This window comes from Varroa destructor, unplaced genomic scaffold, assembly GCF_002443255.2.
Source record: "Varroa destructor unplaced genomic scaffold, Vdes_3.0 BEIS01000003.1, whole genome shotgun sequence".
Taxonomy (NCBI): domain Eukaryota; kingdom Metazoa; phylum Arthropoda; class Arachnida; order Mesostigmata; family Varroidae; genus Varroa; species Varroa destructor.
Genome location: NW_019211456.1, coordinates 31,691,103 through 31,718,211, shown reverse-complemented (window position 1 = coordinate 31,718,211; position 27,109 = coordinate 31,691,103). Strand labels below are relative to the sequence as shown.

At 42.8% G+C, this 27,109-nt stretch overlaps 1 protein-coding gene and 1 long non-coding RNA gene across 5 annotated transcripts in view; one reads left to right on the top strand and one right to left on the bottom strand.

The window, feature by feature from the left end:
* Positions 1-4,350, bottom strand: part of LOC147756817 (uncharacterized) — a 17,737-nt gene extending 13,387 nt beyond the window's left edge. Inside the window, exons 1-2 of one of the 2 annotated variants that reach the window (XR_015325290.1) lie at positions 3,924-4,087; positions 3,328-3,393 (exon numbers count right to left, since the gene is read on the bottom strand). This is a non-coding gene — a long non-coding RNA (uncharacterized LOC147756817). The other variant, XR_015325291.1, reaches the window with a different exon arrangement.
* Positions 1-24,929, top strand: part of LOC111247159 (uncharacterized) — an 86,653-nt gene extending 61,724 nt beyond the window's left edge. The window contains exons 1-6 of one of the 3 annotated variants that reach the window (XM_086985717.1): positions 4,618-4,649; positions 17,854-17,974; positions 21,801-22,084; positions 22,204-22,418; positions 22,765-23,274; positions 23,517-24,929. In XM_086985717.1, the coding sequence (XP_086841843.1) occupies positions 4,633-4,649; positions 17,854-17,974; positions 21,801-22,084; positions 22,204-22,418; positions 22,765-23,274; positions 23,517-23,764 (1,395 nt within the window). In that variant the 5' untranslated portion in view covers positions 4,618-4,632 and the 3' untranslated portion in view covers positions 23,765-24,929. Of the gene's footprint in view, positions 1-4,617; positions 4,650-16,208; positions 16,515-17,853; positions 17,975-21,800; positions 22,085-22,203; positions 22,419-22,764; positions 23,275-23,516 lie in introns of those variants that run through there. The other 2 variants (XM_022797778.2, XM_022797777.2) reach the window with 2 other exon arrangements.
* Positions 24,930-27,109: the final 2,180 nt, after the last annotated feature.

The following is a 27,109-nucleotide window of genomic DNA, read 5'->3' as shown; positions in this document are numbered from 1 at the left end:
GAAAAAGAATTCTCATATACCGCTTTCATTTGCTTGTATCAAAAATAGATTTAGGCTCTCGCCCTTATCTTTGACATATTTGTTTGTATAAATTACACCATTAGTGACCGGTTTTTTTTTGTACCGAAAGTATCCCATATAGTTTACTAGGAAGAACATAATAGTCGTTCTAGTAAGTGCGCATAACACATGTGGACAGGACACAGGACAGGCTCAAGCAACAGATCCCGTTCTATTAACATTTCTCTCTGCGCGTACATAGATGTTAGCTTTGGCTGTCGGGGCACGTTCGACAAGCGGCTTTGACATAGTGCTTTCCGGTCATATCACCCACAGCTCACCAGCAACGGGCAGTGCTCATCATATGGCAGAGTTTGAGAACGGGACTGAAAGATGTGCACGTGACTAACTATCTTCCCACGTTGAGATGTATTGCACGCGTCACAAACCGGAACAGTTTGTAAAAACTATGTTTTCTGGAAATTCATCAAATCAAGTGGCACACTTGGCTATCTCTGTTGACCTGGAGCAAGGACGAGCTTCGGAAGAAAAAAAAAAAGCAGTTTATCGATGCTTATCGGAAATACAGTGACCTGTCTCTTTAGCCTCATCTCCTGCCTCAGATGTTCTTCTGCATTACGATAGCATTACGTTACTCTCTTTTTATAGCCTAACAAATACCAAAAAAAAAGTCTTCTTCAATATTCATATCATACAGCAGCTCTGTTGTACTGATGTTGTTAGTACACTATGGATGGCTAGCATATGCGTCACTATAAAGTAACCGGTCGGGCTGTTCGCTTGGAAAATACGGGACTATATCATTAAGGCTGTATTAGTTTTAAAAATTACGCGGGTTTACCCCAGCTGTTACTACCTGTTTATTATTTTCCTTTCAACTTTCATGACTCCTGCCGCCGAACGTTTTCATTATGTGCTGTTATAATAATCACCATTGTGATGGTCAAAAGCTTCAAGTATAGCTCAAGATCAGTAAACATCCTAGTTCAGTATACCTTTTTAACGTTACAGAATATAGTATAAGGACTGACCGCCAAGCGGCACATAAGAAGCCAAAAAAAGCCTATTCAAAACGCAACACCAATAGCGAGAAGCAGAAACAGCTGCCTAAGTATCATTGCCACCGACGGCGGCGAGTGTGCAGCCAACAGTCGAAGAAATTCAACGAATTAGCCCTTTTTTTATTAGATACAAACACTGCTAAAGCAGACGGCCAACGGTGTGAAAACGTTTCGAAACGTATGATGAAGATGATTGGCGGAAATGAGTAGTATAGTCAAATTTCTAAGGTAAAGTGATGTCCGCAAAAAGGTAGCCGACCTACTGCCATGATCTTCAGTCGCAGTGAGGGTTTAAAAGGTTACAAGTAACAGCTGTGAGTGCGAAAATAGCAGTACGCGTGAATGAGCGACTAACAAGTCCTTTTTATGACCTGTTCATTTCTTAAGGAAGGGCTGTATGCTGACACTTTGTTAGAAAAAAACACTTCAGCGGATACGGGGTATCTGCAGATCATTTTACAGCATAGTACGTAGATATATTGTATGCAAGTAGATGCATTGAAGCATGTTTTATCAAGCATGTCTTTCACTCGGAACGATTGATTTTATTGTGAGTAAGGTTAATCAGTGATGAATCAAAAGGACCAGAATAAGAGACCGTATTGAGAGAACAGCTCTATGAAGCATCGATGATATGATACGAAACCGACGACATATTTGGTACTCAACTGAAGCGTATCAGGATCGCTGCTTGTTGCCAAAGAGATCGTAATGATGGTAATGGCACTATAAATATAATAACATTAATAACAGCGCGTAGACATAAGATAACAGACATAGTGACAAAAAATGCGCGATAAACTCAAATCAACTTCGCAGTGTTGGAGCACGTAATGCCTATGTGTGTCGATATTTTCGCCAAGAACTTTATCTATCTGGAAAAGTGAAGGTAGCAGACAAATTCACACATCACGATAACGATAATAGATAAAAAAAAAAAAAATGCCGATGACGAGAAAAACAACAATTACAGGATACTGAAGACCCTCACATATAATCAAATCAGCTTATTTTGAGAGATCCGGCCCGAGATCCGATTCAGCGATGCAATCGGCCCATATTTTGGTTTCCAGTCTTCACAATTCTACTGAGAGCCGGCGGGAGAATAGGAAATTAAATGAGAATGCTAATATCACACGTTAACAGCCACAGGTCTACTGATGTCTGTGAGCCAATTGTCCCTGTTCATCGAACAGAACATTGATTCTGGCCGAATTAGTCGTTTGTGTTTTACATATAGGTGCCCATCACAAATATATTGGCTGTATATAGACTGATAGATAAATTTGTTTTTGCAGGAAACGAATGCTCAACCCTTGAAGTCTTGTTTATTCGATATTCATTGTCAAAACCGCGCAAAAATTGTACATGGTCGCATGCTGCTGGATGAATCAAAACTCGATGGAATTCGCAATAGTGCGGCGTACCACAAGATTTCTCTTATTAGACGCCCAACCCGCACGGCAAAATGTTTGGCCCGCGTTAATGTTCTATATCTCTTTGAGGAATGCTAGTATACTAAAGTCGGCATAATTACGAAAGAAACGGACTGCGTAAATAACTTGTTTGTTATAAAAACCTTAATATGTCACAACTAGATGGTCTCACAGCATTCAATTAAATCATGAGTGTATAATAGAATTAGGAGAAGGTTGGGCTAAATGGACTACCGGGTTTATTTCTAACATTTAGGATTTTCAAGATTCATACGGGTCAAAAATTAAATGCAGCTCATAAGCAGATTTCAAAGGTTAGAGCTAACAGGACAACAGCTAAAGGGACAGCTAAGTCATCATGGAACTTCCCTTGAATAGAACACCTACCTTGCTTTTTTACGATGGTTTAACCCATCTCAGAACTAATTATGAAAGACTAAGATCTCAAGCAATCACATTTTTGAATTGTATCATAAAATCACACTGAGGATTGTGTGGATCAAGATGAGGTGGAGCTACATAGGCATTGGGGCATATTGGAAAGCGAATGCAGAGAAGTTAAGCAGACAGACAAAGCTGCCGCCGACTACAATCCAGATTAACACGAACGCATATACGTGTACACACGTCAAAGTAACGCATCGTATATTCACATCGTCATCCCTGTCAGCACGAACGGTAACTCATGAGAAAACTTCACGCCGTTGAAGAATCGTCATAGATAATTATTTAGACTAGCCTTGGATCCGTCCGGTCGAGTCGGCTTTAAGGGGCGGTGCTCAGATTGTTCTCAAAAGAATGCAACTTACAGAAGTGTCAGTGCCTGTGCCGCTCAAAATTCGACTGCGAACTTCGTAGCAGAACCTCATCTGCACCTGTAGTACACGTATCATAATTATTAACTTAGCTAGCTTGGTAGTAAATGAGCATATAACAAGCCATAATCAGTTTTTTCTTTCTAGATAAGGGGCATTCCCTTAAACCTATATAACTGCATTTCGGGCCAATATAGTCACCACATAAATGTATTTAAGCGACATTTTCTCACCAAAAAGAATGACCTATAGTGAGCTGATTTGGGCTACATAATAGAAAAATCTTTGACTGATTCATTTTTTTTTTCGAAGCACTGGAGTGCTAAAGACATTTCTCGCTTTTTCGTCGCCTCCCCTATATAACCTTATTCCTCATCACGCTAACGAAGTAGAATTGTAAGATAAAGTGAACCGCCTATATTGATTTAAAATACGTAGTTTTCCATCATAAGTAGGGACAACACGTACAATACTGAAAGGGCAGAGTCTCTCTCTACTACTAAAACACACTAAAAAATCTCTGATTAAGGCCAAATAGCCTAAACATCATCCTGAAATGATTATTTATCCGTCTACACGACGCTACCTACCAAAAACATAGCAGTGACCGCACCGTATTGCATCTTGCACGAAGTACACTATATAATTTGAGGTCTTATGGTGTATTAATGAGTATATTTAGGGGCCCCATCGGGCCCGTTGCTCGCCCAGTCCCCTAGATACGCACAAACGGGCAGAAACCAAAGAGATGCCATTTTCCGGTCTGGGCCTACCTTGTTACCTATGGTCCTCCTTGTAAATATGGTAATGACGGCCGCCACGCTCGATGCTTGATGGAGTTGTGGTTGGTGATGGTGATTTTGATTTATAAACTAAATCGGCCTCGAGAGTCGTCATTACATTTCGCCGGTTCCGATGATGTTGATGCTGGCAGTAAAAAAGCTGCTTCTTCTATATTTGCCACTACTATCGGAACCGCAAAAGGCACGGAAAAAAAGGCCGTCTGCTACTGCTGCCACCGCTAGAGATAGAGGAGGCATGTATACAGCGAAAGGCGTATTAGCTAGTTATGCCAAGTAGTGTTTCGATAAGCTGATTGCTGAATTCTCTACTGTTGGCATAGCGGCTTGTGGTGCCATTGGGTGCCATGGCTACTCAGGCTCTTACCGCTGGTCCGCTGTTGTCGCCGTTGTTCTCTAAAGGTTTTTGACGGCTCTTATTTTTCGTGCCTGTCTGCCTGTGTGTGAGTGTGTACTCGCGTGAGAATGTACGTCTTACAACAAGAGGCAAACGCAATATATGATAGAAGCCGAGAGGTACGCGCCATTTGCCCGATGATTGCTCTGCTTCTTAGCGACGGGTGACGATCCTGAAAGGCCAATTGATGACCACCAGGTCCATCCGCCATAGTTCTGTGCAGAGACCATTACACAGTTAGAAGAAATATGGAGCGTTAGCAGGTTTTTTAAAACGGTATCAAAAATGTCTTGCTTCGTAAGCAAGCTAATCTTACCTTGCTACAGTATTACATGACATAAGGTGGTATTCCACTTGACCAACGTATGTAATAGGTAGGAGCAACACGACTCGATCTACTTGCGGCTGCTAGATTGGTCGTATTTCGTAGCCAATCTACTGCTGTCCTTGATCAGAGCGTTGCTTCGACTGTTTTTTGCGCTCGATGCCGCAATGAGGTCCATTCGCCCAGTGATCCTGTCGCTGCCGCTGCCGCCGCCGCCGCCGCCGCTAATAAACCGGTGCGAATACGAAAAGCCAGAGGCGATATTGGTCACGAAGAAGAGACATCCCAGGCTCGAGCTTCTGCCCTTATCGTCGCCGCCGCAGCCGATCAACGTCGGAGTAGCTAGCTGCGGTAGAAGAGCGATAGTCGAAGTTATTTTGCGTTGAAAGTTTACGTAGACCGATCGGCTGAGAACGGCCGCGTCTGATCGACAGCCAAGCTCGAAGCGTCGCCATTCGACGGTTTGTTGACGAAGATTTTTGGCAGGCAACGACGGCGCCCTCAACAGCAGGAGTACCTCAGGGGCTATTTTCACTTCAAAGTACAGAGGGCAGATCTATTTTGAAAAGCTTCCGCACCCGTAGAAACAAGGTGAAGCTCTCACTCCCGTCTCCTGTCCGATACTTCTATACGTAGATCGAAGGTAAAGCGCACACTAATAAGAGCCTGCATATTCGGGCTTCTTAAAGAAAATGGCAGAAATATTTCAAATAGTATTGATCAGTAAAGACCGACAACAAAGCATGAGGTGAAAATTGGTAAGACGTGTTCACGCCATATAGATACAAACCACTATTTTCACCGTATCTGCTGCGGACAAAAGTATCTGATTACTTAAATATAGAACGAGCCGATGACTTAGTTCGTTCATGGTGTATTAATAGTGAGTTTTTGTACTGGATTTCCTCTGTACGATCCCTCCTCAGGTGTGTTTAACAGAAAGTTGATCGAAAGGCTTTCCTTCAAGTGAACATGTATGGTTCGATAGCGTATTTCAAGCCCGGATCTCTATCACAATCGATATCATCTAGTGTCGTCTTGCCAAAATAGAGAATTCAATATTGGCTACGCTGCCCTATCTGTGACTGTTTACGTATATCACATACGTATTCAGATCTGCCTTTAGCACGTGACAGTACCCTGTAACTTAGCTTATCCTCAAGCATTTTTCTTGCCTGCACCTCGTAGATATTCCTCGCACAATTGAAATGTATGGACGACTCCATGAGATGGTTATTTCCCGTTCTTCACATCAGGCCTCACTCTGATCTTATAAATGTGCGCCAGGAATCTACTACGGTCTTGATCCACGGACTACCACATTGCTGGACAAAACGGGATACAACTCTATCGCTGTATCACTTGTGTACAAATACAATAAAATACAAAGCCTGAACAAACGGCACACTAATTAAGCAATCATTGATTAACTGCCAGTAAAGAGGTCGACCATTTCTTCTTCATATTGGTAGGTCTTCATTATAATATAGCGTAGCTGCGTACTATTATGCATACATTCAAGCATACGTACATATTAATCAAGCAACGAATACTTGTATGCCTTTTCTGACTCGAATCTAACTTGGACAAATCTAGCCGCAGGCCCTTGCCGTTCACCAAGATAACCGGTTCTATTGAATGATATTAATCGTGTAATTGCCAAACATTGCAATTCGTCTAGATGACCATCATTGCGAAAGCCGTACAGGTACTTGATACCGTTCGTGGCAACGGACAAACGATCCTGCACAGGTGGCAAGAATTACGACGATCGCACGACCACTTCCGCCGTATTGTTGCTCTTTGCTCATTATTGTTTTCGTATGCTCACGAGCGAGGATGTCTCAGGCAAGGCCAAACGAGCGCTGCGGAGGGCTAGAGCATAGCAAGTTCACAGTGCCGTAAGCGCGGAACGTTACCGACACACGATACGAATGCCTAAGACATGCTCTAGGGCGGAACGGGCACGCGCGTACGTGATCTTTATTATTGGTCCGATTTGACTTGGCACGTGCTTCCTGGCGGAGAATCATATCAAGAAAAGCACCAAAACTCCCGCTCCGAAGGCCCTAATCGAGCAACAAGAATCCGATTCGGATGAGGGAAGAAGGCAAAACTATATGCTTTGTAGATCTGATTGGTCGGCTCTGTATTTAAGTGTTCGCGTCTGCTCGTTAAACCCGATTCGCTTATACAATGCGCTTGTTGCTGATCTGTAAGGTTGCTGTTATGTAGCTGTGACGGCAGCCATGATCCCGGGTGCCTACCCTATGTGACTCTTACACGGTGATTCTGCCTGTATACCCACATACTTTGTCATAGGTTTCGCTCACGCTGAAGGGGCTTTTCCAGTCTTTGCTTTTCGTTCGTCTTGTTTACCGCGTCTCGATTTCGCAAGCAGGAATTATTGAAGTAGCACGTCGGAAATATATTTATTAGATGACACGACGTCTATCCACAACACGCCATAGCTATGACATATAGAATTTTACGAACGTTCCAGGATTAGCCCTTCATGTTCTTCAGGACGCAACCAATAAATGTCTTTGTTATCAATTTAGATACGAGTATGGTTCGTTTTGACAGGGCATTTCGTTATTGATACGAATAATACTATATTATTACATTGCACACGAAAAGATGTAAATTCTAATCTAGAAGTTCTTCTATGGTATCCTATTAAAATGTTTATTTTACATATTTAATTGCATCCTATTAAATATTTACCATCGCGTCGCAGAACGACAATGTGTGGGGGTAAAGGAAACAAACAAGGAATGCTGCGTAAAAACAGCGACCAAGAAACGCACGCTACAGCGAGAATCCGTAAGTCACATTTTCCCCTTTTACAGTCTTCCTCCTTTGTTGTGCAGTCTATCCGTTTAACTGCGTACGATTTCAGCGTGCTAAGTTCGATTACTTTTCACCTAGTTTAGACCCTACGGGTCCCCCGTGATTCTGTCGGGCCGTTGGTCAATGCACCCTCCACCATTATCTTTCTAATGAGCGAATTGGATACGATTTTTTCTCAACCGATACCCACTACAGCAGCGTCGCCGATATCATCAACAGCCTATACGCTTTGCGTGCGTGGCTTGCTTACATGACGTGTATCGGTGACGCAACCGGTAAGAAGCAGCAATCAATGCAGGGTATCGGGCCCGGGGTAGGGGTAAATAGGAGACGCATAGACGTCGAGCAGTGTATTGCCGAAAAGAGGTCCCTCTCCCGCGCCGCGTGCGTTGGACAGTTTCGCGGTGTTCGTTCGGTGCGACCAAATCTTGTCCGTTTGGCTGCTGAGCTCTGTCTCTGAGCGCCATTTTGTTATTGAACAACGAGATGTTCCGCGCTACATCATGAACGACCATCGAACGAAATAAAGCCTGCAAATGAACAAGCGGCAATCAACAATCGGTCGCGGTTACAGCAACAACAGTGGACGTAGCGTCGCCGTCGATATTAACGAAGCGACAACAGGCGCATGCATTTGTTGTTGTCAAACAGTGCTTGAAGATCGCTGCTGTCGCTAGCAGTTACTGATGGTACGCACTGAATAGGCACTGACGTTCTTCCTTGGACCGGCCTACCAATTGACTATCTGAGCCTAAAAAGAACTCGATCGAAAACAGGTGTCAAAACGATGTTCGTAATGAAATTGTTAGTAGTAGAAGTCAAGCGTCATGAAGGCTGTAATGAGGATGCTGATGATGTTGCTGCCAGTGGAAGGTTAGAATTTACCGATACTGTGCGCCGTTGTTAGCAGCTTTTCGTCTTCTTGTTGCTTTCTTTGTTACTATCGCTGTCGCCGTTGGGGATGATGCTATTGTCGAGCGCTAGGTGAGTCGCCTGTGATGATACGACATCGGGACGCCGATGCCCTACCTGCAAGACGTGGATAATTATAAGGACACATACATATCTACGATACTTAGTTGGTTGGCCGATACGACGATGACAATCAAACAAAAATTAGTGCCGTTTTTTACATCTATCCACCTGCTATCATCGCAGGCAATAGCTTTTAACGCAAGGTTAAGTGAGTAAATTGACTTCGGCCGCGTTGACTGATGCCCAAGTAGCATCAGCAGATGCGTAATTGAGGCAGTTTACGTTTTCGCATGAGTACCGTATGAACTGCTTGACATTCTAGCAGTTAGGATGCTTTTCAAACAAAGAGAACTAGGGCCCATTTACGTCCGTTAGTACATGAAGACAACGAGCATTCTGTGAAGCGGCGTTCTATCTAAGCCTGCATACAGGCGAACGTGGACATGTATCATATTAAATGCCAATTGCTTGAAAATGCTTTTAGCCACCGCTACTACAACTGTTGCTTGTTCCTCCTCTGTTTTTGTCCGCAGAAGTGGCAAAAAAATCGCAGCAAGTACCGTTTCTTCAAGAATCATCCCACTGAAAAGCACCGTTCGTTTGCCGAATGGGAGCGAATAAGCCACGGTACTCTTGCTCACCTTCCTCAGTAGGTTAGTTCCGCTTTAGCCGGCTCACTCTACCGAACCATACCGTCAATCAGTATTATGATGTATGTCGACGGCAGGCCCTACGACTTATGTCATGCTAAGCTAATTGCCCTGTAGTTATTTTGGTTCCTGCAACTTGCTTCCGCGTGATAAATACTTGGAAGGTCAAGCGGCGGCCGAAATCGAGGCGCGGTGGACGAGCAACCAAAAAGGCGGTGATCAGATATACGGCTATAGATGATCTTTCGTGTATTCGTCGCCGTTTATTATTAGTTTTATGTGTTAATGAATTAAGTAGACAACGTTTTTCCCGGAATTAATACTATGGATAGTTCGAATTACCTAAGAGAACTATATTTGAAGGTCCAGAGTTAGATCACTGTGTAGATGCCCCCTAGTTGTACAGAACAGCTTGCCAGCTAAATATAAAAGATATTTGATATATTGCTGCCGTTACTTTTGACCATTCGGGGTCGACGAGATTCATAAATCAAAAAAGCATAAAAGTAAGTAGCTGGTTGGGTTTACTCAAATGAATCGTTCCGAGTGTGTACCTTGGTGATACAAGAACCAGGATTTTCCTTTATTACCTCTAGACATATTTAACTGAAGCTTTTGATCCTTCCAGCTTCCTGTCAAGGGATGGCACAATCGTTATTTGATGCTCATTATCTTACGTGTTTCTTCTGAGGTCCAGGTTTTTTCTAACTAGACAAAACATCCTCGATTGACCTCCTATAAAGCTAATCGACCTGAATAAGATCCGGAGATCTTACACGATTAGACCCATTTTTAGCAGTAATTTTTCTGGACAGTGTTGCCGTGAGCTCGAGCCAGCTGAAACTAAGCGTTCAAAAGAATATCGTGCAGCCGAAGGATGCAGGATCCTATAACTGTAAGCAACTTTAAAACTGATTGAAAAAAAAATAGGTTTGATCATTTATCTATCTACGAAACATTGTTCGACTTGTATCTTCCTCATGAACATACACGATCTTTTTTTCTGTGCGCAATGGCTCGTATTCAGTATTTCAGTTACTGCACTTGGAATACGAACGGTTTATCGTGCACGTTTTTCAACTTCGTGGCTGCGTCGTGCAATCACACGTCTTATTAGGCGTTTTTATGCGACCCCTGGCCAATTGACAAATGGATAATAAGCCTAGATATGTCAATAGACACTAGGAAGATCGAATAGAACAATTTACAGAGTCCAAAAGGTAGACGAAGGTATTTCTTTAATGTTCAATTGTAAGTGATATGCTCGTAATAAATAACTTTGAAATACTTCTGGAATAGCTAACGTGATGACTGGTAGAAGGTAGAATCAGCAAAACGTTTAGTTTTTTCGTCACGATTAAAGCAAGAAGCTATATTATGTTTCCTTTTACATATTCCAAGCTATACAATGCTTACAACAATAGTAGGTAAGAAAGATAGTGGTACAGGGTAATAACAGGCAACAAAGACCTGCCGCGTCATCTCAGCATAATATCAGGTAGCTCTCAGCTTGGTGTGCCATCTTCGTATATTCTTCGTTCCGTTGGAACCTCTATGTCCCGAGTCGCTGGCAGGCATTCTGTCAAGCAGGCTGTTGGACCCTGAAGAATACTAGGTGTCTTGCTTAATCCGCACTAGAACAAGACCGTTTCGATGGCGCAAAACACATTTGGCTCGTGCAATAGATGATCTTCTCTTCTATACATTCGATTCCAGTTGCCGACCAGTTCTCCTGGTTGAAGGAGGTATGCGAATTAGCCCAAGCAGAAACATTTTTGGCACAACGCGAACCTATAATTCAACATATATCGATTGTTTATTGTTGATGAAGATGCGTTACGGCGCGTCTTTACGCGTCTTACCTTGTATTTATAGTACTGTATCACGTTAAAGTCGATTGTCCGATATCTTCAAACATTACCCTAATCACACTAACGGCACGCCATGATTATATATTGTCAATATGATTGTCTATTGATCGTGGCTGCTAATAATACTGCGCACGCTTTGGCTGGCAACCTTGACATGGGCAAAATTTTGGTCGATTGTTAGGTCGGCGTGAAGAGCTGAACAATGTTTAAATGAAGAGTAAGAGGCAAACTGTGTTGACGCATATGTCACATATTCAAATACTGATACGAAATGACAGACCCATTTGTGTTATTAATAACGGTGAAAAAGTTCTGATACGTCCTTCTTTCGCTATCGCAAATCGAAGTGATTGAAGACTACTATCTAAATACAATGGGTAATTATAGCACAAAAACGCTTCATAAACTCATACACGTAAACACATACGATACCAGAGTTAAGTTGTTTTTGGAAATAGCTCACAGAACTGCAATTAATATTCTTGATGAATTAAGCGGTACATGACTATTTTCAGAATAGGAGAAGTCTATCTTTTCAAACGCGAACCAAAATTTTGTATGTGCAAAATTCTATTACTTATAGTTAAAAAAAACTAAATTTGTTTTCAAGTATTTTGTATATGCGAATTTTACAAACGGGAAACAACAGGGAGGACTGTGCGATGTCAATTTAAGTACGCTTGTTATATTCTGATGATGAAAACACTACGTAAGAGCCAAAAGCTAAAACTCGAAAGAAGTGCTCGAAAATTGCCTATCAGTTAGATCTGTGCACAATAAAAGGTCAATTTAAGTTTGCGATATAAGAGCGGCACTGCATAGTAAGACAATCAATTAATTTCAACTACTATATGCTCCCTACGATGCCCCCCCACATAAGCCCCTATGACAATACGATTTTGTTCAATAACAGCATCCTCCCAATGAATATTAAGTTCGCCACATACCGTACCAGTGATATAGGTATCAAGTGAAGCTTACTGACGAACGACGACAGCATAATTATACACCTAGCGTTTTTCTTTGTGCGAGTTGACGCCATCATGAACCTCTGCCACACTTTGTGTGCGTTCTAGTTCTGAATTGACCGGCTTACTTGACTCTAGGTAGCAACTGTGGATCCGTTCCATTATCGCATTTTCTTCTCCTTTCGCCTGCAGCTGCGTTTGTCGGCGGGATTTATCGCTATCGTTGACTGCCAACCTCTGACCTTCTATTTTTCGCGCAAATTTATCGCATATTCGATCGGCTGTATTCTGGCTTCGTCGATATTAACGGCCACGGCGGACGGCCTGTTTCGTTGCCAGCTTCCACTGATGTGTTTCTGGCCTATGTATACATTTGTTCGCGTATTTTGTTCCATTCCAGACGCTAACAACGAATCCGATTCATCGCATCTGTATGTGGCCGCCTTTGTTTTCACCCTGTAGGAAGTACTTTTTTCCTGCAATTCGTTGCTTTGTTGCATCTGCTTGAACGATCCGAAACGCTTGCCGATCCGCCTCAAGCTACAGCAGTGAAGGGGACGGTGAACGGAGGCCAAGCGAATGCCGCATCATTATTAAGTCTCGTATAAATACCTTATATGTTAGACATCATCATTGAACTAATCGCTTCTTGCGTCGCTCACCAGTTGACGCCCGACCATCGATAGAGTAGTTATACAGTGGTATAGGCAACGGCGAGTTCGTTTACGATACCCTGCGGACGAGTAGTTTTTTTTGCCCGAAATGTATTTTCTGTTGGTCGGGTGTGTTTGTCTTTTTTTAACTAGACAGAAATCGATGACAAAAGAATGTTCAAAGTGAAATTTCTGCGAGGTACAACCGCGTTCGGCGTTATGTCTACACTTGCGATGTATATCATGACAAAGAAGATGATGCTTTACGGTACCAAGGTGATGCAATTTTTGCCACTGCTCTGATTAAGTGGACTACCGTTACGCAAGATGATGAGTGTTGCTATCAGGATGAGATTTTCGTCAATGCTCTATCACCGTACAATAATATTTTTTCTATTATATTAGCAATCGTATTACTTCAAGGATACGTCCTTAGTATCTGCTGCTATTGCCGATTTTGAACATTCTAGCAAGCCTTCACAATTACGGGCCTTGCGTTATGTTAGGTGTTAACTAGTAAGTGCCCGGTTTAGAATGCTCACATGAGACTGGTCAGCGATGGAAGTAGATCAATCGCGTCTCGTAATAGCGTTAAAAGACGAAAGGTGACCGTATCTATAAATTGATGATCGCATCACCTTGAGAACAAAGCACGCTCGACGGTGCGTCATTGAGTGCCTGTTTAAGATCGGTTGGCCATTGTACAATACGTTCATTTAGAAGATGATTATATATATATATATATATATATATAACTACAAATAATAGGTTTCACCTAGTTACCATTCCGTTGTCGATGGTTGTGAGTAACGACCATAGCCGAAGGATCATGTTCGTCCCTCGGGACTCGTACAAATCGAGAACGATATGTATATATAAACTATCAGTAATAACACTACATACAGTTAATTACTCACAATTGTTAAACTAACGAAGATTAGAAGAATAATATAAACAATAAGAAAAATAGTATTGCAATAGTGTACTTGTGACTAGCTGAATCGGAGGTTGAACGTAAGGAGTACTGGTCCTTTCCTAATCGGAGATCGTCGGCTACGATAGGATCGACCGTTATTAATGCTTTCTATTTGACTTTTTAGTGCTACATGCAATAATATATAGGGTATTTATGTGTTTCAAATTTAACCATTACGACGCCATTAATTGACTAGGAGGAAGTGCTAAAGGTTGCGGATGTTCGATAAGGTTGATTGCCTAATAGGCACAGACATGATACAACGATATCTACGATAAAGTAATTAAGTCTTATCACATACAGATGCATCTTGGAGGAACCTTCTACATGTAACACAACTATTCAACAAAACTGGTAACGATATTCCGATAGAGTTCAATGGAACAACACAATGGAAAATGAGCTGCTGTCGCAATAGCTCATCCATCGATGCAGGTGTCTATTAGAACGCCTAATTTTACTTATAAAACATTGTTTAGGTATTGTAACGTCACCTCTTGCCAATTTTCATAGCTGGAATTGCGAACAAACAAATAGATTCTTCACCGGTTTATCCAACGCCACGTAAAGGGCAGGTCAATGCACTATCGGAAACTGATCTGAATATATGCCTGCCGTTTATTTGACCGAAGCGTCCGCTACTGCGGTGGCTATTGAATCATTGTTGTTTTTGAATATCCGCTGGTCCGACTATCCGATAAGATACCCAGACACGCGCATAATAAACGTGTAAGCAGTGCGCCACCGTTCCATCCTTCTTCGTTACAACGCGTTCATGAGTCACCTTATCTAAGCTGCTATCGTCACAGCGGCACCACCGCAATACAGACTGAAGAAACTTGTGTGCCCTATAAAACCGTACAGGGTCGTATTGTACTTACATTCGTCGCTGTTACAATTTAAGTACGTAGAAAACTTGAATGGGAACTCCCGTTACGAGGATTTCCATTGTCTGTCATCGATGTCGTTATAGAAATCAACATCGCTTCCTTCCTTCCTTCCTTCCTTCCTTTCTTTCTTTCTTTCTTTCTATGGATCCGACCATTATTGAGACGAGTTTGGACCATTCGTTCTAGCCATTGTACTGGCGGTGCAGGGCAGACATTTTACTGTATATACGTACAATACGGCGTCAAACGAAACAACGGGTTCTCATCTGACGTGCGTATGGAGCGTCATCTCGCTTACTTATTACGATAGTATAGTATATATAATAATTATTGATAATTGCAGACTACGGCTTTTCATGCGTGCACAGCTGAACGTTGGGCGGCTTCACGCTGAATAGATTGGACCTGATGACGATGCCAGCAATGACGTTTATAATTACGATGCCGACAATAGTGCGTGTTAAACTGTCGCCTTCACTCACGCATAAATTACCGCTCGTGGTAGCCCGTAACCCGCCACCCGTAGCATCGTATGATAAAGTATTATTTATTGGTGTGGCCGCACCATTCACGACTGGCATTGCTTTTTTTTTTTTTTTTTTTAACACGCTGCTTGACTGCGGAACTACAGCTTTCTCTGAACCACTCAGCGTTAACCCATCGTCTGCCCAAGCCTTCACATACGCGCTGCTCTTTCATCTCTGCGTTGTCAGTGTGATCTAATGTGGAGTGGGCTTCGTGCGACCCGATGAACGTAGTAACTATCGGGGCCGTTCCGATGCGGCTGCCAGTTGCGGGGCCATTGTCGACGTACCGCCAGTCCGACGATATATTGTCGCGCATCGAGCCGCGTATACGTAACATCCATTTGATGTTCCAAGATAGCTGAACTGCTTTGGTGATTTGTTCGACCGAGATGATCATGTTCATTGCCGAGCGCATCGCGGCATCGTTCGACTAGCGCGATGGCAAACGGCCGTGGCAAATTCCGCCGCAACTTCGTCAGGGGGCGATGACTTAATGGCGTTAGTCGAGATGGTGGGAGTAGCCGTCCGCCGAGTGTGGTGGGCTGATGGTGAAGCTAAAACGAAAACGAGTACTCAAGCTATGGCGGGGACATTGCTGATGATGCTGGCTGGGGCGGTGGGCACTTTGTCCGTAAGCAGGGGTTGGCTGGGACAAAGAAAACAGGAAAGCTGCTGCTCGGTATTTGATGCCCACAGCTCGAGCAAGCTTTGCTCCGATCTTCAGCTCGGCTCAGACTTCACTTGACTTAAGACTTTACAAGAAGCAGGCCACGCTCTACGACTGGTTGAAGCTAGTACAGTGTAACATCATTGCACTGTAGCTGCTTTTACGACAAGAGCCGTCATACGTAAACGCGTACCTTTGGTGAAGTTTCGCTTTCTCCAATATGGCTTCATCGGTTAGTTCGACGATTTCCTGGTAGCAGTTAATCTGGAGTCCATACGCGACGAATCAACGACGCCCGCCTACCAACGAAGCTCCTAGCGGTTGCAAAAGACGACGAGGATCTGATTTGATACGACGATTTACTTTTGAAATTTACAAAAAAAAGAGCAACCGACTGTAAAGTGTTTGTTTTGCCCTAGGTCCCTGAATTTATTTTCGTGGTGCTTAGGAACTGTGAGTGCGTGATTTGTACCTCGCCTAATAGAGCCCTACTAGGGGTTCGCTTTTCGAGTCTGAAGTGTCGGTGAAGTACAACGTGAGAAAAGAGCCAGAGCAATGAAACTGCTTGATAAAATACGCCATTTCATGAACATACGGCGAAAGTCGGTTCTACAAGGCCGATTTGAAAAGTAGGCATCGTCTTATTACCTAACCCCGAACCGCTTCTGTCAAGGCACTAGGTGTCTGCGGAACTATGACCTATTATTTATAGGCTTATTTTTTACGTGTCGTCAGTACGTTTGTTCATTCTCAAGCTTCAATTGCCATTATCCAATGACATTAGCTATTCACGTCTAGCCGTTAACGTTCGTTTTTTCAGGAAGAACTTGTCTGCAATATATTATCGATTTTGTATAATAGACACCGTCCGTTTTAATATGAGCGATATTCTGCTCTGTCTGGCGACATTTAATGATCATGATGATGAACGCGCCATTGGGTCCCCTGAACCCCTGAGCTGAGTGCTTGATCATCCATTTCGTATCCCGTCTCCACCAGTAGTATACTTCGTTCTAACTATGCATTATAGATGAGGGAGAAATGGTTTCCATTCGACTATAGCGATATGCCAATTGCTCTTGCTCTGGTGTGACTACTACCAGCCGTGTTTCTTTTATAACAACTTCTTACTGTTTCGCTGCCAGATAATGGTCCAGTATCATTTATAACTAATATCTAAGCATTCCTCGACGTCGGTCATAGTGTTCGTAACGATTTGGAATTACCTTGCGGTTTTCGCCGGCCATCATCGTAGTACCAACGCCCGGTATCGCGAAGTTAGCGGTTGGCGCTTGCGCGCATTTTGTAAATGGCGATGGCATGCAGAATCGTCGCCGCTAATGTTGAATGAGCGATCAAGATGAGGTGCTGATGGTAGTTGTCCTATTCGATGTGCTCAAGTAGCTTAGTCATTGGCGTGGTGGCTAAACTTCACGTATATGCGTGTATTAACAGTGACACCAACTAATGTGAAGAGTTACGTAACAGCATGGCACTTAAGAGATCTGAGCAAATGAAACAGGCAGACTCGCCTGTTTCAACATATATATAGGCAGCACATCATTAGCTGTAATGAAAAATGCTTTTCTAAGGAACAACAATTTCGACAGGGCTGATAAATGAACAGTAGTGGTTTGCCAACGTATATGATGGACCTCGTCTCTGCATTTATGTAGTTTTTCAACAGCTTCACTTTACACAGTTTGGGTAGTCGTTGGCACGACGCATATTTGTGTATCGCCATATCGATACTGCGGCCCTTCGCTGGTCTGCCTATTTATTGGACATCATGCGCGTGGCCTGCAGTGGCACGCAAAAATGTATGGAGTGGCCAGAGTTGATCGCGATATCTTCGTATGCTTACAACCAGATCGACTTGAAAAGCTGCCAATTTCTTCTCTAGTTTTGTGATCGGTAAGATGTTACTGTCCCGCTAACGTTACCACGTAATGTTTCGTTGTTTTTCAGGACCAACCAGATCCGCACTAGCTGTTCTCTAGATTTCCTCAATGAAATCCGTGGACAGAAGAGCGATTCGCTTGGAAGTCAGGTTGCTGTCAACTTCAACCCCGGAGGCATTTTCAATCAGGTCGGTAGCAGGCATCCGATAAAAATAGCTCCCTGACGCTAAAAAATAAACGCTGTGGGCTTTCGATGACAATAAGAGGAAGACGAACGCATAAAAAGTGTCCAATGAAGAGAACTTTAGCTGCTAATCTTCGAAAATCACCATTATTGTTATTTACTACAAAAATGTTAATTAACACCGCATTTATATCGTTACTGATAAACATTTGACCTATATCCTCTAGCAATAGCAACAGTACCCTTTTATCAGGTGTTTATCCTCTACGCTAAATGGGCTAAATTAGACCTTTTATGGTCTATTTGCGTTGGGTTTCATTGTTAGTCCGACGAGGGAGTCTAAAAGTGCCGAAATCGGACCGTTAAGATAACAAGCTGAAGCCCGTAATAATTCGTCTCTGATTCTTCATTGTTTGTGATTAGTTGTACATTTATCAAGCAATAATACATTTCGGTTATTTCAAGTACACCTGAAATTGTGCCCGAAGCAAATTAAAGGAAAAATACTACTACTACTATATAAATAACAATACTCTGCAATAGCATCAACTCAATTTTGCAAACCTATCACTCGATAGGGCAGATAGCATTTGGATAAGCTAAAAAAATACCTGCAATCTTGTACTGTTAAGTCGGAGGGTAAGGAAAAAAGAAAAATTTGTGTGCACTTAGTAGCGCGCAGGCTCTGAATTTAAAATAGAGCCATTTAATGGAAATGGCCATTAAGCAATTTCTTTGTTGCAATTTCAGCGTATTAAACAAAATCCAGACTGATTTTACAGTTTAAATAGTATATGTATTAAATTGTGGAGATTTTTTCCCAAGTGAAATAGGTCTACTTCTAATCGAGCTGCTTAACAGTATATCCGAGCTCGATCAGTGCATAGCTTAAACGCTTGCGTGACTTTATACATGGTAGAACATGCAGTCACAATGTTACTCTAGAAATACATCATTCTTCTTTTGACGATTTAATCCATTACTAAACTATGTTGTTATAGGTAGCGGTCATTTTGATAGCAAACGCTAAATAACAAGGTAGTTCCTCATAGTAACAAAGTAGTGTTTCGGTAGCGGGATTTTAGAAGGATACGTCTGGCAAATGACGCCCACAAACACACACCCACCCATACAGTGGACGTATATATAATACAGTGTGGAAATACGCTGTATTTGTCGTTATAGTTTGTCTAGAGTAAAAATAAAAGCTGAAAAACTATAGGTAATTTACTGTTGAAGCCGGTCGAAGTCAGCACAAATGATATTATGCTAGTTGATATTTGGCCATGACCTATGTCAAGCCGGTCCAGGCGACCTCACTGGCGTATCACTGAATAAAGCTAAGTGAGATGTGGGCACCGAGTAGGAGATTGCCTTTGTCGAACGGAGGCGCTCAAAACGAACAAATGCTGGCTGCTCCTCGAAACGTTTGTTCTTTGCTCATTCCATGCGGTTGGCGACGTTCTATCAAGCGAAACCCCACTGCCTGCCTATATCGCTTACGTACGATCGATCTGTCGATTGAGATACGCCATAATAGTATACGACATTACGATTATGTTTACCGCCATTAAATTTTAAAGATTATTTTTGTACCTGACGACCACCAGTGGACAGTAAAAACCTTCTACATAGGCCAGTGAAGGAGCTGAATAATAATAATAATAATAATTACATGCGACGAGAGCGCTGAATAAAATGAAAACCGTGGTCGGTATAGGTCGGTTGATTCGATTCATACTGTATGAGCAGTTCAAAATCTGCAGAGCTCTTAGATCCGTTAGGTAAAAATGGCTGCGATGGACCATAATTTTTGACAAAATTATGATGCCGCTTTTGGTGGCCATAAAATTCGTACAGGATAAGTAATTTTTGTCGATTGTTGTATTTTACAGCTATGCCAACAAGGCGAAGATGGCCATATTAATTTGTAGGGTATTTTATAGGCATATGCTGAAGCACTTGTGCGCGCTAATCTTTAACGTGGAACACGTAAAATAGTTAATGTATAGTGGGTTTTTTGTATTCAGTACTGCATGGTTGCGTTGATCTGAATCGTATTTGTCGTTTCGGGCACGACATGACAACATCCCTGGCAGCATGACCGGCTGAAATCACAACCAAATTAGCTATTTTAGGTCCCACTTTTAGCCATCGGACGACAGTCCTTTGTCATGGGCATATGTAACTTCGCAGACACTTCACCGACTCGAAGCATCATATTCAGCTATAGTAGTTTTCTTTGTCGATGCCAACGTAAATATGTAGCGTATCTCTTTTAACGTTCTATGCCTACTTTTGCTCGAACAGACAATGGATTCCCTAGCAGATCCCCAACTCGGAAGCTAGCGTAGGGTGTGCGGAAGCATGAAATCCTTCTCCGTGGCGTTCTGCCGCATTCGATTCCATGAAGAAAGGTATCTCTCTGACTTTGAGAACAATCAAACGCGATTCCTACTATTATGATAACTCTTGACTAGTGTAGAAAGCTGGTGGGCTGACTGAGAGTGGGTCGAAATGACAACAGTGTAATCTCCGACAGATCTATAAATCGCCGTTCACTGAACCTACGCGTTGTGCGCCAAACGTGTAGAAAGCAAATATGGCTTTATCGATAGTGTTGCAAATTTCTATTGCTGCAAATTGACAAATCACAACAAGGATTCTTTAGTCCCACATTTTTGCTAGCGCTCTTGCAGTCGTACCCTCTCGTAGCGTCATCAACAGTGTTTCGTCTGCGTGGCAGCTGAGGGATGAGACGCCAATTTGGATATATCGAAACGATTAACTTCATGGCTCTACCCTCTGTACCGCACGAAAGATCATGTTATACATAGCGATAACGGTTCTGCAATATCAATAACAACGGGGTATAAGGGCAGTATACTACCAAAGGAACAGCACTTTTATCTGGCACATAATAGCAGGACTCGTACTGATGTAACGGTGGGTTCATCTGCAAACAACAACGTATTGGGCTGGCAACAAACACCTGCTTAATAATCTTTGTCTTGGTTTTGGACCCTGAACGTCGAATGTTCGTTACACTATGCGCGCTAAAGAGAACGCCTCCTCCGTCTGTTTTTCTAATTAAAGGAAGTGTACAACAACTGCAAGATTCGTCTTGGTAAATGTCACCGCTAAAAGTGGGCTGATAATATAAAACGATAAGTCTAAGTTGGCCGATACCGGTGCGTTACTAGGCTGAATATTACCTACCTGTTGGATACCGAAAACAATCGAGTGGGCTAAAAGCCATGTGACGTTGTAATACATGTGATTGTTCTTAATCTATTGTAATATATTTATGTAAGGATTTCTGCATGTTTACTCATGCCGATTGAACACGCCAACAATATCTAGACGACTTCTACGGCGTCAGAGCTGCGCGTTTCGTCACCACAAGATTGAACTATTGGATCATGTAGATGATAATCACTTCGACATTTTTCTGCAAGCTGCTGATGGATTTTTCACTGTTGGGTTGCGGATAAATTTTCTTTTATAATGCTTACGCCAAGGTTCTGCAATGGAGAACTTTGCGTGTATGATTAGTTGTTCAACTGAACGGTTGATTTTAGTCGTCAGTCATAGCGGGCATATTTAAAAGAAAGGAAGCACATTCCAATAGCAAAGAGTTTGGTATCGCTTTATCTTGATGGAGTGTTATGCCTACTTCAGCTCCCGGCCCGACATCGGAGATCGCGTGGTGCAGGCCACGAACGACATTTTTAAAATTTTAGCTAAATGCATGTCTTTTACACGAGGCTTCCCTTAGGACATCTGTTAGTAACCTGTTTACTAAATTTTATCTTGTACTTCATTTATAGTCAGTAGGCAGCCTTTCGCCTGTAACGCCGCCTCCACGACATCGTTATATTTCTCCGGAACGAAGAGCTGGCGTCAGGAATAAAGGGGCTGGTTCGACTCCGCCGTCGAACAGCGGTACCCCGACACCTGCAAAGGCCGTTTTCATCCTTCAGAAATCGGAAAGCCGCGAAAGTGTTCACATTGACGTCAGCATCGTCAACGATGACGGGCTCTGCAACACGAGCACCAACGAGGACGAAGGCGGCAGCAACAGCAATCGCAACAACACGCTGGCCAGTATCGGGTACGTTTGACGACCGTAGAGTCGTATTTAAGATTATTGGACTATTATTACCGCCTAAATCAAATCATCAGTTTATATTAATAATATGTTTCCATGTGGCGTTTATTTTTGATAAGCAGCTCTCAGGTAATGAGCACCACGACGCTTCCAATCATTCGAAGTGCGGAAGTTTGCGACGACGAAACCCACAACCAAAAAATAGCGCTAGACCATTTCAAATTTGCGAGGACACGAAGCATGCGGGGTCCTAAAGGCTTACGCATCTCGAAAGTGTACCATCAAGGAAGAGAAGCCGATACTACAGCTGCCCTTACGTTCTCATCAGAAGATGAGGGTACTTTGGCCTTTCTATAATTTCTTATTCTCTTTTTGGGAAAATCGGAATACTATGATGTATGCGGGTATCCTGAATGTAGAAGCATTAATTATTTTGTGAGCTCAAAGTTATGTAATAATTATAACAGTCCGCTAGCTTTGTCTTTTTATTTTATTTTTTTTAATTAATGTTCACTTTGTTACATTCTCTCGCCTCTCTTCTATACTATCCAGCCATCAGTCCATTTAGGAGTACTATATATATATATATATGTATATATATAGATTTTTGTGTATCTGAAGTTGTTGCTTTATTATTTTATTTAATCACGTTCGTTAGTACACTCATATGCTTGTGATTATAGGAAAAGGTAATTCCGATCAATCAGAATCGCCTCCGCCCTTGCCACCGCGGCGACACAGGTCTCGGCCAGGTACTGCGATGTCATCGTATCGGGCTGGAGGTGGTCACCAGAGCACGCTGGATACCAACTCGATTTCTTCAGAAGAATCCTTTCCTTCTATTCCCTGTCTACTGGCGACCGACCTGCATCGTTTGCGGGTGACAGGTGATGTGGTTCCGCCCGTGGTTCCACCCAAGAGCCCACTTATAACCCGCATTGAAGTGACAGGAGAGCCCGTCAAGCCCACTGTGATATCGACTGAGGGCGTTGACAATAGTCGCCATCATGTTCGAAGTCGCTCGGAAGTAATCTGCGGCAGTGAAGAAGCGAAAATTGTCGCTGCCAAGATAAGTGCAGTCCGACTGCCGCCTGTTATTAAGAAGAACACTCGCACTAAGAGCTCGGACAACATTATCCGCAAAAATAGGCCTCAAGCTACGAAGAGCGAATCCAGTGACTCGGTTGACGAGGGTATGCATTTTAGCGATAATCTATTTAGTGGATGCTAATAGAACTTGATAATATTCGTTATAGCCTATGGATAACATATTACGTCCTTAAAAGGTCAATCTTTCTTTCTCTCTATATTAGAAAACCTAGAACTAGTAAGCTTTCCCCAATCACTTCTTTTTTCTTCTGTTAGTTTGTGTAGACAATGATTCTAACATTTGTTCATTTCGCTTTACGATTCGTTGGCTCGGTGTTTATTACAGGCATAGTCCTATCTACTCCGACGAAGGCTAGAAGTCACTCGGCCGGTCGGACAAGGAAGCTATCTGAAGAGATCGAAAGCTACAATGTATATAACGTCCGCACCGGCAAAATTACGACGAGCCTTCAGAAACCTGTGTCGTCCACGACTAGTGCAGTACCATCGGGAGCCACCGATACCTCCACGCTTACTAAACGTGCTGAGCGGCATCAGAATTGTAAAAAATGCATTCACGCCACCAAGAGCTAATCACTGGTAATGGGCTAGTCAGCTTGGTGGTTTCTCCGAACATGCAGAGAGAAAACGGAAATGCAACATCATTTCAGAACCGGAAGTAACCGCACCGGAAGGAGATGGCGTGGGAAAAAACAAACAGTCCAGCCCAGTGGGCGCGAACAGCAATAGAGAAGGACGGGAACTTGCGTTCAAAGCGACCATGGTATGCGGATTTTCAACTCCAGCAAAAGGAAACGAGATCGTAGGCTGAGCGAGCCGATGACGGAAAACGCATGATGATTATTTGGAGCAATGGCACCAAATGAATCTTTATTAGCAAATGTTGCGTCGCTCACGGGAGCTGCTAATAAGAAAAGAGTAATTGTTTCTGCAGTTGTCATGATTCTGTTTTTAAACAGATTAAAGAAACGCTAGTAGAAAGACAGAATAGTGATTCCAAACGAGCAAAAAAATAATGAGATATGGGAAAAACATCGGATTGGTGCGGATCCTGCTCTGGCAGGAGATGACGTGCAATAGCCGAAGTCGCAATTGTTGTTTGTTTCCTCATATACAAATAACACAGTATATACATATATACTATGTTATATATATATATATATATATATATATATATATATATATATAAAGTTGATTTTAACTCATCGAAACAGCTGGTGAATCTTGAAGGAACCGTGAACGCGAGCAGCAACGCAAAGGAGATTTAGAGTGTGAACCAGCGGACGACACGACGATGATACGCAAATGCAATATTCTTGGAAAATTTGTAAATGTGTTAGTGCACGCATAGAGAATAACGGCGGCTGGTACAAAAAGGGAAAAGAAAAAAAAGCCACGAATGAAATGAATATGTACAGATTTTCAGTGACGGCGGTCATGGTAATGAGAGAAACATGGTGGGACAATAGATGTTATTCCTGGTCAAATATTCGTGTGGTAAGTACAAGCTTGCGCCGTTCTTATTGTGTTGCTATTTTTCAGCTTGTGACTCCAAGTACCTACCTGTGCAATTGCTCTTTCAAGGATAGGTAGACTATAAAAATGCTAGTTTGTTAGACCCAACCGCTCTGCGTGCAAGCCTGAACTTTACTCGCGTAATGTCTTCAAGCGGCTTTCATAGCAGCGTTCGTTGTAAGCATAGAAAGGAATAAATATGACTAACTTCAGTATGCACAAAGTTTACTTACTTTTTTTGATTCTGCTTTTTTTTTTTTTTATTAACAGGGCAAGTATTGCACTATTATCTTTACTTCCACCGTACACGGCAGGCATACGTTACTGAAAAAAAATTAGGTAACGGGAAGGGTCAGTTTAGCCTTAAACGAGTTACGATTTGTTAGACCAGAGTGGTAGAATTAGAAGAACTTGACTTATGGTATTTATATCTATATATATTTCCGAACAGATAGGTTCGCTCTGAATATAGTAGTGAAGACCACTGGTCCGAATTTCGTTACATAACATCTGATGAGGTCGAAACGAGATTTAATGGTGCCAGCCTGAGCATACAATACGTAATTTTTGCTATATAAATCACTCGCCGCTATTTCAAATGTGCCTTGTTTAACCTTATTGTGTCAGGACGTACTTAGTGCAAGGAAAATGCTTATGACATCTTAACTGCATGTGTAAGTGGTTCATCATTTTCGGTAGGAGTGAACTGTCGCTGAAGCTTCTATTTATTGCGCACGTAAACTTTTTTATTATTCTTTCTTTTAACACAAATCACGGTCATCAAGCGACACTTTTACAGTTTCCTTAACAAAACTGAATCCTAGAAGATTCGTTCACGTCAAGAGTATAGGTCTTCTCCACAATGGCCGTAATGTGAGCTACACGCACATCACCGTATAAGATAGCACAATAGGATGTCTGTATAGGTTTCTGTGCATGAGACGCCTTTTGCCGTTCATGCACCTGCTGAGTATATTCGTGTTTAGACTACCGCGTGGGCCGACGACTGTTTTACCCGATCCTTCAGTTCAACTTCCGGGTTACACACCGCCTCTGCTCTTTTTCAGTCAATACATTTATCACCACCACTTATCGGGCCACCATGCGCTGTGTCGTCGGTCTCATCCCAAGCATTAGAGATATACCATATGCACACGCGGTACTGCCCGTCCGTCTGCTCTTCCATCTCGGCTCTTCTTTGCTTAGGCAGTATAGCAGCTATAGCACCATCAGCCGTGGCAGTAACAGCACCTCAGAGATCATTTTCAATGTTGTTTCCAATAATCATCACTATCAACATCATTGCGCCAGCAGCAGCAGCAGCAGCAGTAGCGGCATCATCAGCACCATTACTTTAAATATCGGCACTGTCGCGCCAGCGCCTACCAACCTATCCCTTTTTCCTGCCTTTATCCCACTCCTTACCATATCCATTGCTTTTCACCCCTCACCCCCTCGAAACCTCCGTGTTTCCTCTTTTCTCTACCTTTTCCCAAACCTCTCTAAACAGATTCACTCTATTCTGCCTTGCTTTTCCTGTGCTTCACTGATGTTGGTCAGTTGATTCGTTTTGCTTGTTTCTATTAGGATCTTGCGTTGACTTCTTCTTGCCACAGGGAGGAGCGCGATTCCAATGGAAAACCATGGCTTGTGGTGGTGGGTAAGAGGAAATTTGGTGAGATTAGAGACTGAAGAACGACGGGCAGATGAATAATCGTTTGCAGATCGATGGCTGGGCTCGGCGGATGCGAAGCGCTGGCGTGCCAGCCTGCGCACGTCGTCGGCCACTGGTCAGGCAGCAGCCTAGCTGCCTTGTACAGTAGCAAGCGGCGGAAGGAAAAACAGCATCAGGCGAATCGGGAGCACAAATCGGGATAAGAAGGCAGGAGAATAGCTAGAGCATGCGGAACTCGGAGCTGAAAAGCGTCGGGGAGGGCAACAATATTGACTGCGACAACGATGACGACAAGGAGAATCGCGGAAGGCGCCATTTTCTTATTCGTCCTTCGACGGCTCAAACCAACAGGCTTTGTCTTGCCTGGCCGCACGCGACTTCCCACCTATTGGTCCTGTGGAGTTGCCAGTACACAGTGAAAACAAGCAGTGATATTGCTAGCAATAAGGAAAACCAAGACGGCAGCAACGGCAGCAGCAATACAGACACATGCAACGTGCAATGATGCGAAAAATTGTGGACAGTACGCTATACCGTTCATTCACGGTAGGCGGTATAGAGTAGACCTACGCTTGCCAACGATGAAGGGTACGACGAAACCTACCGTAGACGAGTTTGTAGGGTACCCTAGATATTTGTTGCAGTTGCCATCATAAAGAAATAGGTATATGAGGGATGCGTAATTTGTCAAGTGGCATAATAGTATTGCAGAAATACGTTTATGTAAA